This window comes from Phyllobates terribilis, unplaced genomic scaffold (genome assembly GCF_046119375.1).
Source record: "Phyllobates terribilis strain yellow unplaced genomic scaffold, ASM4611937v1 Scaffold_2__4_contigs__length_985480577, whole genome shotgun sequence".
In the NCBI taxonomy this organism is placed as follows: domain Eukaryota; kingdom Metazoa; phylum Chordata; class Amphibia; order Anura; family Dendrobatidae; genus Phyllobates; species Phyllobates terribilis.
This window is the reverse complement of record NW_027362762.1, coordinates 180,592,111-180,604,934: the sequence shown is the minus strand read 5'-3', so window position 1 is coordinate 180,604,934 and position 12,824 is coordinate 180,592,111. Positions and strand designations below refer to the sequence as shown.

General features: G+C 42.6%; 1 protein-coding gene across 1 annotated transcript in view; it reads left to right on the top strand.

Annotated features, from left to right (window-relative positions):
• Positions 1 to 12,824, top strand: part of SHMT2 (serine hydroxymethyltransferase 2) — an 83,725-nt gene that overhangs the window by 54,376 nt on the left and 16,525 nt on the right. Inside the window, exons 8-10 of the mRNA XM_073663341.1 lie at positions 4,189 to 4,354; positions 8,465 to 8,564; positions 8,833 to 8,988. Coding sequence (XP_073519442.1) covers positions 4,189 to 4,354; positions 8,465 to 8,564; positions 8,833 to 8,988 — 422 coding nt within the window. The remainder of the gene's footprint in view (positions 1 to 4,188; positions 4,355 to 8,464; positions 8,565 to 8,832; positions 8,989 to 12,824) is intronic.

Here is a 12,824-nt window from a genome sequence, read left to right as displayed (position 1 = left end):
GCTACCATATATTTCTCTTTATCTGAATGCCTTCCAATTATATAACTTGGGCATCATGGCCGGTTCTGTCACAACAGGACCCAAGAAGTAGTCATATACCTCCTAGTGGGGTGGGCTTCTATGAATTTAAGAAAAAAAAACACCACAAAGTCTCCTTATACAACAACAAAAGATGACTAAAGTGTTAAAGGGATCTGTCAGCACTGAATCACTGTTGAAACCAAGTACAGGTGTTCAGTGTACACTTGGTGTGGCCAAACATGCACCTTCCCACCTACTGGTTTTCCTCGACCTCCAACCTTCTTTTCTTTGATTGACAGCTCTGACTTTATAGAGCCAGAGAAGGCAGAGATGGATGGAAAATAAGAAGGTGGGAAGGTGCACTAAAGTGTTTGGCCACGCGAAGGGTGCACCAGGTGCCTGTGCTTGACTTGAACAGTCATTCTGTGCTGACAGAATCCCTTTCAGTCTTGCATCCACTCAGGAATGAAGTAAAGCTGAATGACCACCAATTTAGTATCTAAAGTTAACACGGGATTGTTGTCGTACCCAAAAGTTGTGTCTACAAATGGACCTACATAGCTCTACTGGTAAAACTTGGTCAGTGTGTACCAAATGGTGCTCAGAATGTAACCGCTTTAGAAATGAGACAGCAGCCTTATCTGAGGGCAGATGAAATCCTTTTTATTCACAAGAAAATAGAGCAAACGGCAGCATTCATTTTCCATGGCTTTGTGCTTCCACGGGCTATGTCATGTGTGTCTGCTAGTCTTATGCTGTAGTCATTCTGATCATTGAGTCCTAGGGTACCATGGACATAATTCTTCATGATCCCGCTCACTACTACTTAAGAACAATATACTCGACCCCATTCACATTGCTCTTACTTGATTTATGAAATGTGCTGGTCTTTTACTTGTGGCAAAAGACTTATAATGTTCCCTGAAAGTATAATTTTGCCTATGTAGAACTGAGCAAAAAGGCAAAACATGAAATTCCACAAATCAATCTACAAGGCCCCCATACACATTAGACTAAAGTTGGCTTAACCCCCTTATATTGATGGGTTCGACCTAAACTCTGATGTGAATAGGCTTCCCCTACAAATGATGTCAGGGAGTTAAAGGGGTATTCCCATCTCCAAGATCCTACCCCAATATGTAGTAGGTATAAAAATATTAGCAAATACCTCAAATTAGAAATGTAGTATAATTCTTCTGATTTGCTATGTCGCTTACCCCATGTGCAGGCCATTGCAGTAGCTTAGGTATCCATGGTTACGACCACTCAATGTGACTGCTAGTTGTTAGTGGTCACAACTATGGATACCTAAGCTACTGCAATGCCTGCACATGGGGTAAGCAATATATCAGAAGAACAATACTACTTTTCTAATTGGAGGTATTTGATAATAATATTTATATATAAATAAAAATATAAATGTTCGTTTGTTCAAAATCTTAAATCTCCGAAAGTTCTTAACCGATTTGCTTTTGAAATTTTGAAACAATGTTGCATTCGAATACACGCATGTTTTTATATACCTACTATGTTTTTATATACCAGCTGTTGGACTTAAAAGCAACAGCGAGAAGGGGGTGTTACGAGCTCAGTACCAGGCTGACTCTCCCAGGCCGCCCGGCATTCTACCCCCCCCCCCCCCCCGCCCCTTCTTAGTGACATCTTATTCATAAACCCTTCTCCCTCTCCTTCATTCGCCCCAGCCACTCTGCTCCTTTTGTGTCCCCCGTGGGGTTTGGGGGGAAGGGGAGTGACGAGACACTCTGTTCGAGGCCGAAAGACGCTGCTGCTCATCAACACCGCCTGAGAGGCGACCACCTCTGCTCTCTGGCACCGCCGCTGCTGCGGCTTCTTCTCTAGCAGACGAGTTTTATTTCCGACTGCGCAACAACAAGCGGGGGAGGGAGGGAAGGAGAGAGGGAGACTGCCCGGAGAGGCACAAGCCGCTGCCTCAGCTCTGTGCGCTGGGCTGGGCCCAAGCCTCGCAGCAGTTGGCGGATAGCGAGCGACTGCAAATCCCACTGCTCCACCAGCAGGTGCGGCGCTGTGATCTGGCCGGTACCGGGCCGGGACATGTCAAGCGAATCCACCTCTGCCGCCACCTGCCTTCATCTCTGCGCCCCCTCCTGTCACATTTCCTCTATACAAGGGAACTGCATAACTAGCAATCCCTGACATAACCTGCTGCATTGTGACACCTGACAGCAAGTACCGACCTCTTTAGTGACCTGTGCAGAGTACAGGCCTGCATGGGTCACCGGGTACAGGCTGCCACCATGCCTGCCTTATGGGCACAATTATCAACAGCGCCAGCATTGCCCCATCTGATATACAGCTCTGGAAAAAATTAAGAGACCACTGCAAAATTTTCAGTTTCTCTGATTTTTCTCTTTATAGGTTTTGGAGTAAAATTTACATTGTTGTTTTAGTCTATAAACTACTGCCAACATGTCTCAGAAATTCAAAGCTAAAAAATTTGTATTTATTTTCAGCAAATGATAAAGCGTCAAAATACTAAAAAAAGAAACAGTGCTTTCAGACCTCAAATTACTCATGTTTTAACTGTGAAATCAATAGTTGGTGGACTAACCATGATTTTTAATCACAGCTTTCATGCTTCTTGGCATGCTTTCCACCAGTCTTTCCATGCTTTCCAATAGAAAACTGTTCAGTGGTCTCTTAATTTTTGCCAGAGCTGTATATCTATATAAATAAAAATGAACGTTGCTTTTGAATACACGCATATTTTAGAAACGTACGCTTTCTCTTTTCTTTCTTTTCCATTTAACCAGTCTGAGCCACAGCAACACGTGGCCGAGTACAGCTAGTTGATAACAATAGTAATATTATTATTATTATAACTACGACATATTGGGATAGGATCTTTGGAGATGCTTACAAATATCCCTGTATTTCACACTATCCATCTTCCCCTCGACTTGGACCATTTTCCCTGTCCTTGTTGATGAAAAACATCCCCACAGAATGATGCTGCCGCCACCATGATTCACTGTGGGCATGGTGTCCTTGGGATCATGAGCTGTGTTGGTTTGGCGCCAGACATGGCGTTTACCTTGGTGGCCAAAAAATTCAATTTTGGTCTGACCACAGCACCTTCCTCCATACATTTGGGGAGTCTCCCACATGTCTTTTGGCAAACTCAAAACAAGCCTTACAATTTTTGTGTGCAAGTAAAGTCTTTTTTCTGCCTACTCTTCCATAAAGGCCACCTCTATGGAGTGTGCAGCTGTGGTTGTATTGACAGATACTCCAGTCTCTGCTTGGGACTTCTGCAGCTCCTTCAGGGTTACCTTTGGTCTCTGTGCTGGTTCTCTGAATAATGCCCTCCTTGTCCAGGCTGAGGCTTTTGGTGGGCGGCCTCTCTTAGCAGATTTGTTTTGGTACCATGTTCTTTCCATTTGATGATAATGGATTTGATGGTGCTTCGGGGCATCATCAAAGATTAGGATATTTTTTTATAACCCAACCCTGACTTGTACTTCTCAACAACTTTGTTCTTGTTTGGAGATCACCTTGGTCTTCATGGTGTTGTTTGGTTAGTGGTGCCTCATGCTTGATGTCGTTGCGGCCTCTTTCAGAAAAGGTGTGTATATACTGACTGACCATGTGACACTTAGACTGTACACAGGTGGACTTCCTTTCACTAACCATTTGACTTATGAAGGTAATTGTTTGCACCAGAGCTTTAGGGGCTTCATCACAAAAGGGGTGAATATATATGCACATGCCAATTTTTAGTTATTTGAGCCCATAAATTTAATTTCTGCCTATATTTTTCTCACTTCACTTCACCAACTTAGACTATTTAGTGCTGATGCATCACACACAAATTGGATTTAAAAATATTTATAATGGTGATAATGTAACAAAATAGGTAAAAAGCAAAGGGGGTGAATAGTTTTGCAAGCCATTGTATCTGACGGCCTAACGATCAGCCAACTCCTTCTCCACTCTGTGTAAATTCATGCGTTAGTCCTCCATTCTTCAGGAGAAAAAGATAAAAAACAAAATTATTATACATACATGTGATTTGTGCCCTCATTGCAGGTCATGTTTTTTTTGGTAATACTCAAGGAAGCAAAAGAATAGCGACTCTATTTTGTTGGTCTCTTTTTTTTTTTTTTTTTTTTCCCCCTTTTAAATTAGATCTGGACTAATATTTTACCGAAAAGGTGTGAAATCTGTGGATAAGAAAACTGGAAAAGAAATTCCTTACAACTTTGAAGATAAAATCAACTTTTCAGTCTTCCCTTCCATCCAGGGAGGCCCTCACAATCACGCCATAGCAGCAGTCGCGGTAGCATTAAAGCAGGTGAGACCTCAGCAGATTTTTATTTTGCTGCATTACATTGTGGAAAGCAGATGGAGATCGCTACAGACAAACAAGTCAAGTACAGTATGCTTTACATACAGTAGCTTGTTACGTTTTACTCTGTTGTAGGGTACATCCACACGGGATGTATCCGAAGGTGTGAAGGTGATCTGGACTTTCAAAATTCACATCAAATGGGGTGACGTTTGCTATTGAAAAACTGCAGATTTTACTTCTTCGCATTGCTGTAAAACTGAATAGAGGAGATGTGAGATCCACAGTCAGTTTCCGCTATAGATTTTTTTGTAGATAAATGACTTACAGAATATAGCCGTGTATAGATGGAAATTAAAAAATTCCGTTCATGTCTTTAAGCTACGGCCTATAGGACAAACAATAGAGAGGAAGATAGCCATACAGCCAAAAAAAAACAGAAAAAGGTCCGTATGTTAAAAGTAACAAACTTTATTACCCATATCTAAAAGGTAAGGGAATAAATGCATGGGGACAGTACACTATTTAAAATCAAAGCAAGCGGCGCTTTGTGGTGAGATACATTATTGTTGAAACACCTTTACATAAGGTTATGGACAGCAAACCCATATAATATTATCAATTCTACTTGTCTCAATATATAGATACCTCACAAAGGGCAAACAAACCCAGATCATACCTTGAAGGACAAATAGTAGCTGCCAGAGTCACGACGCCACGCACACCACCCCAACGCGCGTTTCGGCATGAGCCTTTCTCAAGGGGAGAAATAGTGTATTGTTCCCATGCATTTATACCCTTATTCTTTCAGATATGATTAATAAAGTTTGTTACTTTTAATATACTGACCTTTTTCTGTCGTTTTTTTGGCTGTATGGCCATCTCCCTCTCTGTAGATTTTTTGTGCAGTGTGACACTGAGACGCAGATCTCCTGTCCGGGACATTCCTGTACATACGATACAAAGAATCTGACTGCGTTGATCCGCACTACCTCTGCTATGCTTGTCCTAGACCCTCTATTTAAAATGCGAGGCAACATAAGTGACGCCCATGTTATTTGCTTGTCACGGTGCTTGATTTTTTTTATCCTTTGTCTATACAGTATTACCGTATAGTCATGTATCGCCATTTATTTAACACTTAACTAACATTATTATTGACAGAATGACTCTTCTATATCTTCATATTAAGCAGATGATGGCGTGTTGCATCTCCCGTCGGCCCCTCGCAACGCGGTTGCATGGAATTGTTGGATTACTATGGCGGCTGAAAGTCTTCATAACTGACCTCTTAGTCCTCCTTTATGAAACCCACAGACTGGGCTTCATAAGAGAACTGAATTTTTGTTGTATACTGCAATACTGTGATGATATTTGGTATAAACAATCCAACGATCACAGGTTCCTTTTCACTTGGGGGATTTATTTATTATACTTTGCTTTATATAGCTCCATCATATTCCGCAGCGCTTTACATATATCATTGCTGTCCCCATTGAGGCTCACAATCTAGATTCCCTATCAGTATGTCTTTGGAGTTTGGGAGGAAACCTGAGAACCCGGAAGAAATCCATACAAACATGGGGAGAACATACAAACTCCTTGCAGATGTTGTCCTTGGTGGGATTTGAACCCAGGACCCCAGCGCTGCAAAGCAACAGTGCTAACCACTGAGCCACAAAATTAAAAAGTAAAGTGAAAAACCAGTTTAAAGAGAGATAAAAAATTAAAAGTGCACTTTTCCTTTTCAAAGCTAAAGAAATGAAAAATTTTAAAAGAAAATAGTTTTGGTATTATCGTCAAAAAAAAGTCCGATCTGTCAAAATGTAAAAATATTTAAACTGTCAACGCCAAAAAAATATAAAAAGTCAGGACACTAAAATTGCTGCATTTCCCAAAAAGATTCCATTAAAAGCTATGAAAATGTCACCCCAAATGGTTCGCCAAAATGGTAGTAATAAAAATGTCAGCTAAGAGGCTAGAGCACAAAAAAAATAGTTCTTCATACAGTTCCATCAACTGAAAAATTAAAAAGTCACAGGTCTCAAACCGGGTGACACAATTTTTTTTTTTTTTTTATTAATTTCATAATTTATTTTTCACCACTAAAATAATAATAAGACCTCAGCAAGTTTGATATTACTGTAATCATACTAACCTGGAGAATCATCTAGTCATTGTTGCCATACAAGGAACACCATAGAAACGAAGCCCCAAAAATGGCAAAACTGCATTTGTTTTTTATCCCCTTACAAATTCCAAGGTCTCGTATGATATATCGATTTGAGAATTAAAAAGATTATTGCTTTTGGAGCATGGGGAAGAAAAAATGAAAGCGTAAAAAAACCTGATAACTCCCTAAGGGTATGTGTCCACGGTCAGGAATTGCTGAGGATTTGACGCTGTGTGTCTATGCAGTTTCAAACCCATAGTGGTCAGATGTTACAGCATAGTGGATGGGATTGCTAGAAATCCCATGTCCGCTATGCGTCTCTGGTTACCTGCGGATCACCCGCGGAAACTGACATGCGGCGCGTCTTTCAGGACTGCAGCGTGTCAATTTCTCTTGCTTGTCCGCATGTGGACTTTCTCCATAGATTAACATCTGTGAGGAAAGTCCGCATGTAAAAAAAAAAAATTGTGCCGCTCATTTGCATAAAATGAGGAGGGAAGCTGCGCAGCTATTCCGCAGCGTCGGGGCCACAGGCCGCTCCTGACCGTAGGCGCATACCCTGATTGTTAAAGGGTTAAAAAGTGACTGTGTGATGCTAGTATTTTAGGTGCGGTCGGTAGCATTGCTGAATTGTATAATGATCATAGATCCATTTCTATATGTATGTACATAGCGGGATCACGTGTGTGCATGATATGTATCCTTTCCACAGACGCGCACATGATGGCTCCTTACAAGCTGCTGCACGGTGCAGACACGCTGAAAGCATTCTTTTGTTAAATGGTGTAACTGCTTCCTTGTGAAACACCTGCTGGCCGATAACCACCGAGCAGGTGATTCCAATAGGAAATGCAGTTATTAATCAAATTGTGACAGCGCTGGAGAATACTGCAGAACCCAAACAACCGCCTCACCCTGTGAAACTATTAATTGTTGACCATAGGTACAAATAGAACCCGTGTCTTAAAGAAACTGGTTATTTTTCTTCAAAATAATAAGTGGTGTAAAAGACAGTCTGTGGCTTCTACATTGATGTCAGACGAAATATCTGTGAGGAATTAAGTAATTAAAATTTCCATGATAGACAGCGTGCGCTAGTTATGTATGCATCTTGCTGTCATTCCTTGTGATGCGCGATTTCCATAGTTGCGCTCACGTGTCGACTGCTCCTCTCTGCTTCTCCGAATATTCTGTTGAGAGAAGAGCAGGAAAATCTTTTTGGATTGTGCAGATGTTTCTTCTTAGTCCTGAAAACCCTGCATGCCATCAGCGTGCCTTTGTTAAAAAGTAATGAGATTAGACATGTTAAATATAATGGGATTGGACAGTTCTGAGCCTTTCCCAGTCCAGCGCTGGGTCTCTGTCATTTTTTTTTTTTTTAAGTGTCTGTAGCAGTGATGTCACATGAGTAGCACTGCAGCCGATCACCAAGCTCAGCGGCTCTACCAATGTAGACAGAACAAGCTGCTGAGTTCAGTGATTGGCTGCAGCCATGTTGACATGATGTCACCGCTGCAGCCAGTAAACAGTCACTGGAGCAGCAGTGGTGAGGATGCATCGCTGGATTGAGGGAAGGCGAGTCCAGCTGCTTTTTTGAAGTTTTAGCATAGGATCGCAGAATACTGAAAGGGTAAAACCACTTTCAAAGATCCTTTCTCCATAAAGTGAGTGCTATCATGTATCGTACAACTCGTTTTGCCATTTAGGTCTCTAGTATTCCAGGTTGACCACCCATTAGATTGTATTTTCTGCTGTTTCATTTCAATGGGCAGCATTCTGTTTGCTTATGTTCATACATTGTGGTCCTTCTTCAGTTCTTCTCCGAAATTGGGATTCATTGTAACCCAAGCTTATTTTGTCCTGGGATTCTGTGTTGCAGAATGTTGTGGTATAGATGACAGATCAAATTATAATACAAGAACATTTTTTTTTTTAATCTACAGGCCAGTTCTCCAATGTTCCATGAATATGCTGTTCAAGTCTTGAAAAATGCCAAGGCCATGGCTGCCTCCCTGCTCAAGAAGGGGTACACGCTTGTGTCAGGTACAGTAATTCTAATACACAATCGGCCTTTGTTACATATTGTCGTACAGATGTAGCATCGCCACCTGGATGGGTGACTTATGTTAATAGCATAACGCAACATCTAAGAAAATTTAGTTTCATGCCATCACCTTCATCTGTGTATCTTTTAAATTAGGACTTTCATCCTGGCTTGTTATAATGCAGTGAGTTTTCTAATAAATTTTCAGAAGATCCATCAACTGTTTTATTGAAGCTATGATAATCTTATATTTCCTTGTCTTTACAGGAGGTACAGATAACCATCTGGTTTTAGTAGATCTGAGGCCCAAGGGTATGGATGGAGCACGAGCTGAGAGGGTGCTGGAACTTGTGTCTATAACTGCTAACAAGAACACATGTCCTGGAGATAAGAGTGCTCTTACTCCTGGTGGCCTCAGGCTGGGTAAGTCCTCCTTTGGGTTTAACATGTTACCCCCCCCCCTGCACCACATATTGTATTGTTCCATGTATAGTCTATATTCATGTGTTTTTAGTACAAATGGACACTAATCTGCTTGTTGAGTTGCCATCTTTAAAATAAAATTTTATAGAAGGATTACCAGAACTACCATTTTTAGCGCTCAGGACCCATTAGAAGAGTAAGTCATGAACAACATGGGGACTTTATGGAGCATTACTGATTGATTTTAAAAATTGACCTACAGCTGCAATCCAAGGTAGTACATTGAGTTGTGTTCCAGGTGTTGAAAATATCATTTTGTGGTTACGCTACATCGACGATGTGTTCGTTATATGGAAGGGTGATGCCTTGAGTTTGTGAGAATATTAAACACCAATATCCTAGGTCTGAATCAAATGGTCACAGACTCCCATTTTTGGATATCCTGATTGAGATAACACCTGAGGGCAAATTAACAACCCAGACTTATAGAAAACTGTTGGCGACTAACTCGCTTTTTAGGTGGGAGAGCAGCCACCCGATCCCCCTCAAGAAGGCAATCCCAAAAGGACAATTTCTGAGTCCATGGAATTGTTCAGACTGGGATGTTTTCAAACAGGCAGCTTACCTAAGAACAAGGTTCATTGAAATAGGGTACCCAACAATATCTTGAATCAAGCCTATGTGACAGCTATGTCTATAGATAGAAATCAATTGCTTACCCCTTCATCAGAAAGAAGAAAAGCATATACACTGCTCAAAAAATAAAGGGAACACTCAAATAACACATCCTAGATCTGAGTGAATGAAATATTCTCATTGAATGCTTTGTTCTGTACAAAGTTGGATGTGCTGACAACAAATCACACAAAAATCATCAATGGAAATCAAATTTATAAACCAATGGAGGCCTGGATTTGGAGTCACCCCCAAAATTAAAGTGGAAAAACACACTACTGGCTAATCCAACTTTGATGTAATGTCCTTAAAACAAGTCAAAATGAGGCTCAGTATTGTGTGCCGCTTCCATGTGCCTGTATGACCTCCCTACAACGTCTGGGCATGCTCCTGATGAGGTTGCGGATGGTCTCCTGTGGGATCTCCTCCCAGACCTGGACTAAAACATCCGCCAACTCCTGGACAGCCTGTGGTGCAACGTGACGTTGATGGATGGAGCGAGACATGATTTCCCAGATGTGCTCAATCGGATTCAGGTCTGGGGAACGGGCGGGTCAGTCCATAGCTTCAATGCCTTCATCTTGCAGGAACTGCTGACACACTCCAGCCACATGAGGTCTGGAATTGTCCTGCATTAGGAGGAACCCAGGGCCAACCGCACCAGCATATGGTCTCACAAGGGGTCTGAGGATCTCATCTCGGTACCTAATGGCAGTCAGACTACCTCTGGCGAGCAGATGGAGGGCTGTGCGGCCCTCCAAATAAATGCCACCCCAAACCATTACTGACCCACTGCCAAACCGGTCATGCTGAAGGATGTTGCAGGCAGCAGATCACTCTCCACGGCATCTCCAGACCCTGTCACGTCTGTCACGTCTGTCACATGCGCTCAATGTGAACCTGCTTTCATCTGCGAAGAGCACAGGGCGCCAGTGGCGACTTTGCCAACCCTGGTGTTCTGTGGCAAATGCCAAGCGTTCTGCACGGTGTTGGGCTGTGAGCACAACCCCCATCGGGCCCTCATACCACCCTCATGGAGTCGGTTTCTAACCGTTTGTGCAGACACATGCACATTTGTGGCCTGCTGGAGCTCATTTTGCAGGGCTCTGGCAGTGCTCCTCCTTGCACAAAGGCGGAGGTAGCGGTCCTGCTTCTTGGTTGTTGCCCTCCTACTGCCCCCTCCATCTGGGACATAATGTCTAGCTCCATCCCCCAACGTCACGTTGCACCACAGACTGTCCAGAAGTTGGCGGATGCTTTAGTCCAGGTTTGGGAGGAAATCCCACAGGAGACCATCTGCAACCTCATCAGGAGCATGCCCAGGCGTTGTAGGGAGGTCATACAGGCACGTGGAGGCCACACACACAATACTGAGCCTCATTTTGACTTGTTTTAAGGACATTACATCAAAGTTGGATCAGCCTGTAGTGTGTTTTTCCACTTTCATTTTGGGGGTGACTCCAAATTCAGGCCTCCATTGGTTTATAAATTTGATTTCCATTGATGATTTTTGTGTGATTTTGCGGTCAGCACATTCAACTTTGTACAGAACAAATAATTCAATGAGCATATTTCATTCATTCAGATCTAGGATGTGTTATTTGAGTGTTCCCTTTATTTTTTAAGCAGTGTATTTAGGTTCATTGCCACCTACAATAATGGGGCACAGGATATAAGAATGATCCTACAGAGATATTGGCCTATTCTGAGAATGGACAAAGATATCAAGGATTTAATTGACCCTTATCCACAGACTACCTTCAAAAGGGGAAGATCTCTTAGGGACCGGTGGGTGCACAGCCATTTTGTTCCCCATAGGCAGACCACTTAGTTATCCTCAGACCTAAAGGGAAGCTATAGATGCCAGGGCTGTACAGCGTGTTCCTTAAAGCCAGCAACAAATTTATTAGCTCTGTCACTGACCATGATTATCGACCGATTGATCCTACAACAGAAAAACTAAGTGGATCTATCACCTCAAAACTGTAGCTGCGTTAGGCCTTAAACAGGTCACCCATAGTTGTTTTCTGCCAGTTGGTTAGGTATATTTAGGGTAAAATAGGGATAGTTGATGAGGGGGCGCCAAAGGCGGAGGATCATAGGGTGCCAACCCCTGCGGTAAGGAAGGGCATGGTAGTTGGGGCACATGAGGAATCCTAAGTGACCCAGATTTATCCAAAATTGGGGGCGCTTAAGTACAGCCTATCTAAGGTACTAACCCAAGCAATTAGGTTGGACATATTAGTTGGAAATGGAAAAACTAAATATTGTATCTCCTCCCCTTTTCCCACCCTCATTTGTCCGTCTCAGTAGGGATGTTTTGAGTCCACTTGAATTGAATCCCTCTCATAACTGATCTTGATTTTGCTTTTCTGCTTGACCTCAACAAATATGGTGATTGTTCGCTTTACAACTAAGTAGGTGGATTCTCCTTTTGGGTGGTCGTTTTTATTTGACTACCGGCATATATCCATATGTATTTTCCTGGGATGAGGACTGCTGTTAGAATTAAGGGGTTGGGTTTCGGGATATTGTGGTACCTGACTGCTCCCTGGTGTTCTTATTGGTTGTGTGTAGTGATGATCGAGCATGCTCGGGCGAGCACCTATTATCTTCAGCGTGCTCGGGGTCAAGTTTTCATTGCTCTGTGAACATGATTTGCGACTGTTTGACAGCTTTAATACATGTGAGGAATGCTGGAAAAACAGGCATAAGAAAACTTAACCCCCAAGCACGCTGAAGATAATAGGTGCTCGCCTGAGCATGCTCGTAAATCTCGAGCAACGAGCATGCTCGATCATCACTAGTTGTGTGTATATGGATTGGGAATTCCCCCGCACATAAAAATGAGTTTGGGATGTTATTATTCCTTGTTAATAGCCCCAGTTCCTTTGCCCTTGTAGGCCTTTGTATGTTATGCTATGAGCTGCCCCCACTTCAACACGACCTCTGACCACAGTCTAGACGACATCTGCGTTTCAGGAACTTTTCCACTGCACCTTTGAGGTCCACGAACCCTTTCTAGCATTCCATTGATATAGGACGCTCCTCAATAACTTCAGCGTCCAACCGGAAGTGACGTTTCGCGTTCCAGCAGCTTGCTGGTTTGCATTCCACATGGATGACCACACGTGGAGGGAGATGATTGCATCCCCCAGGTG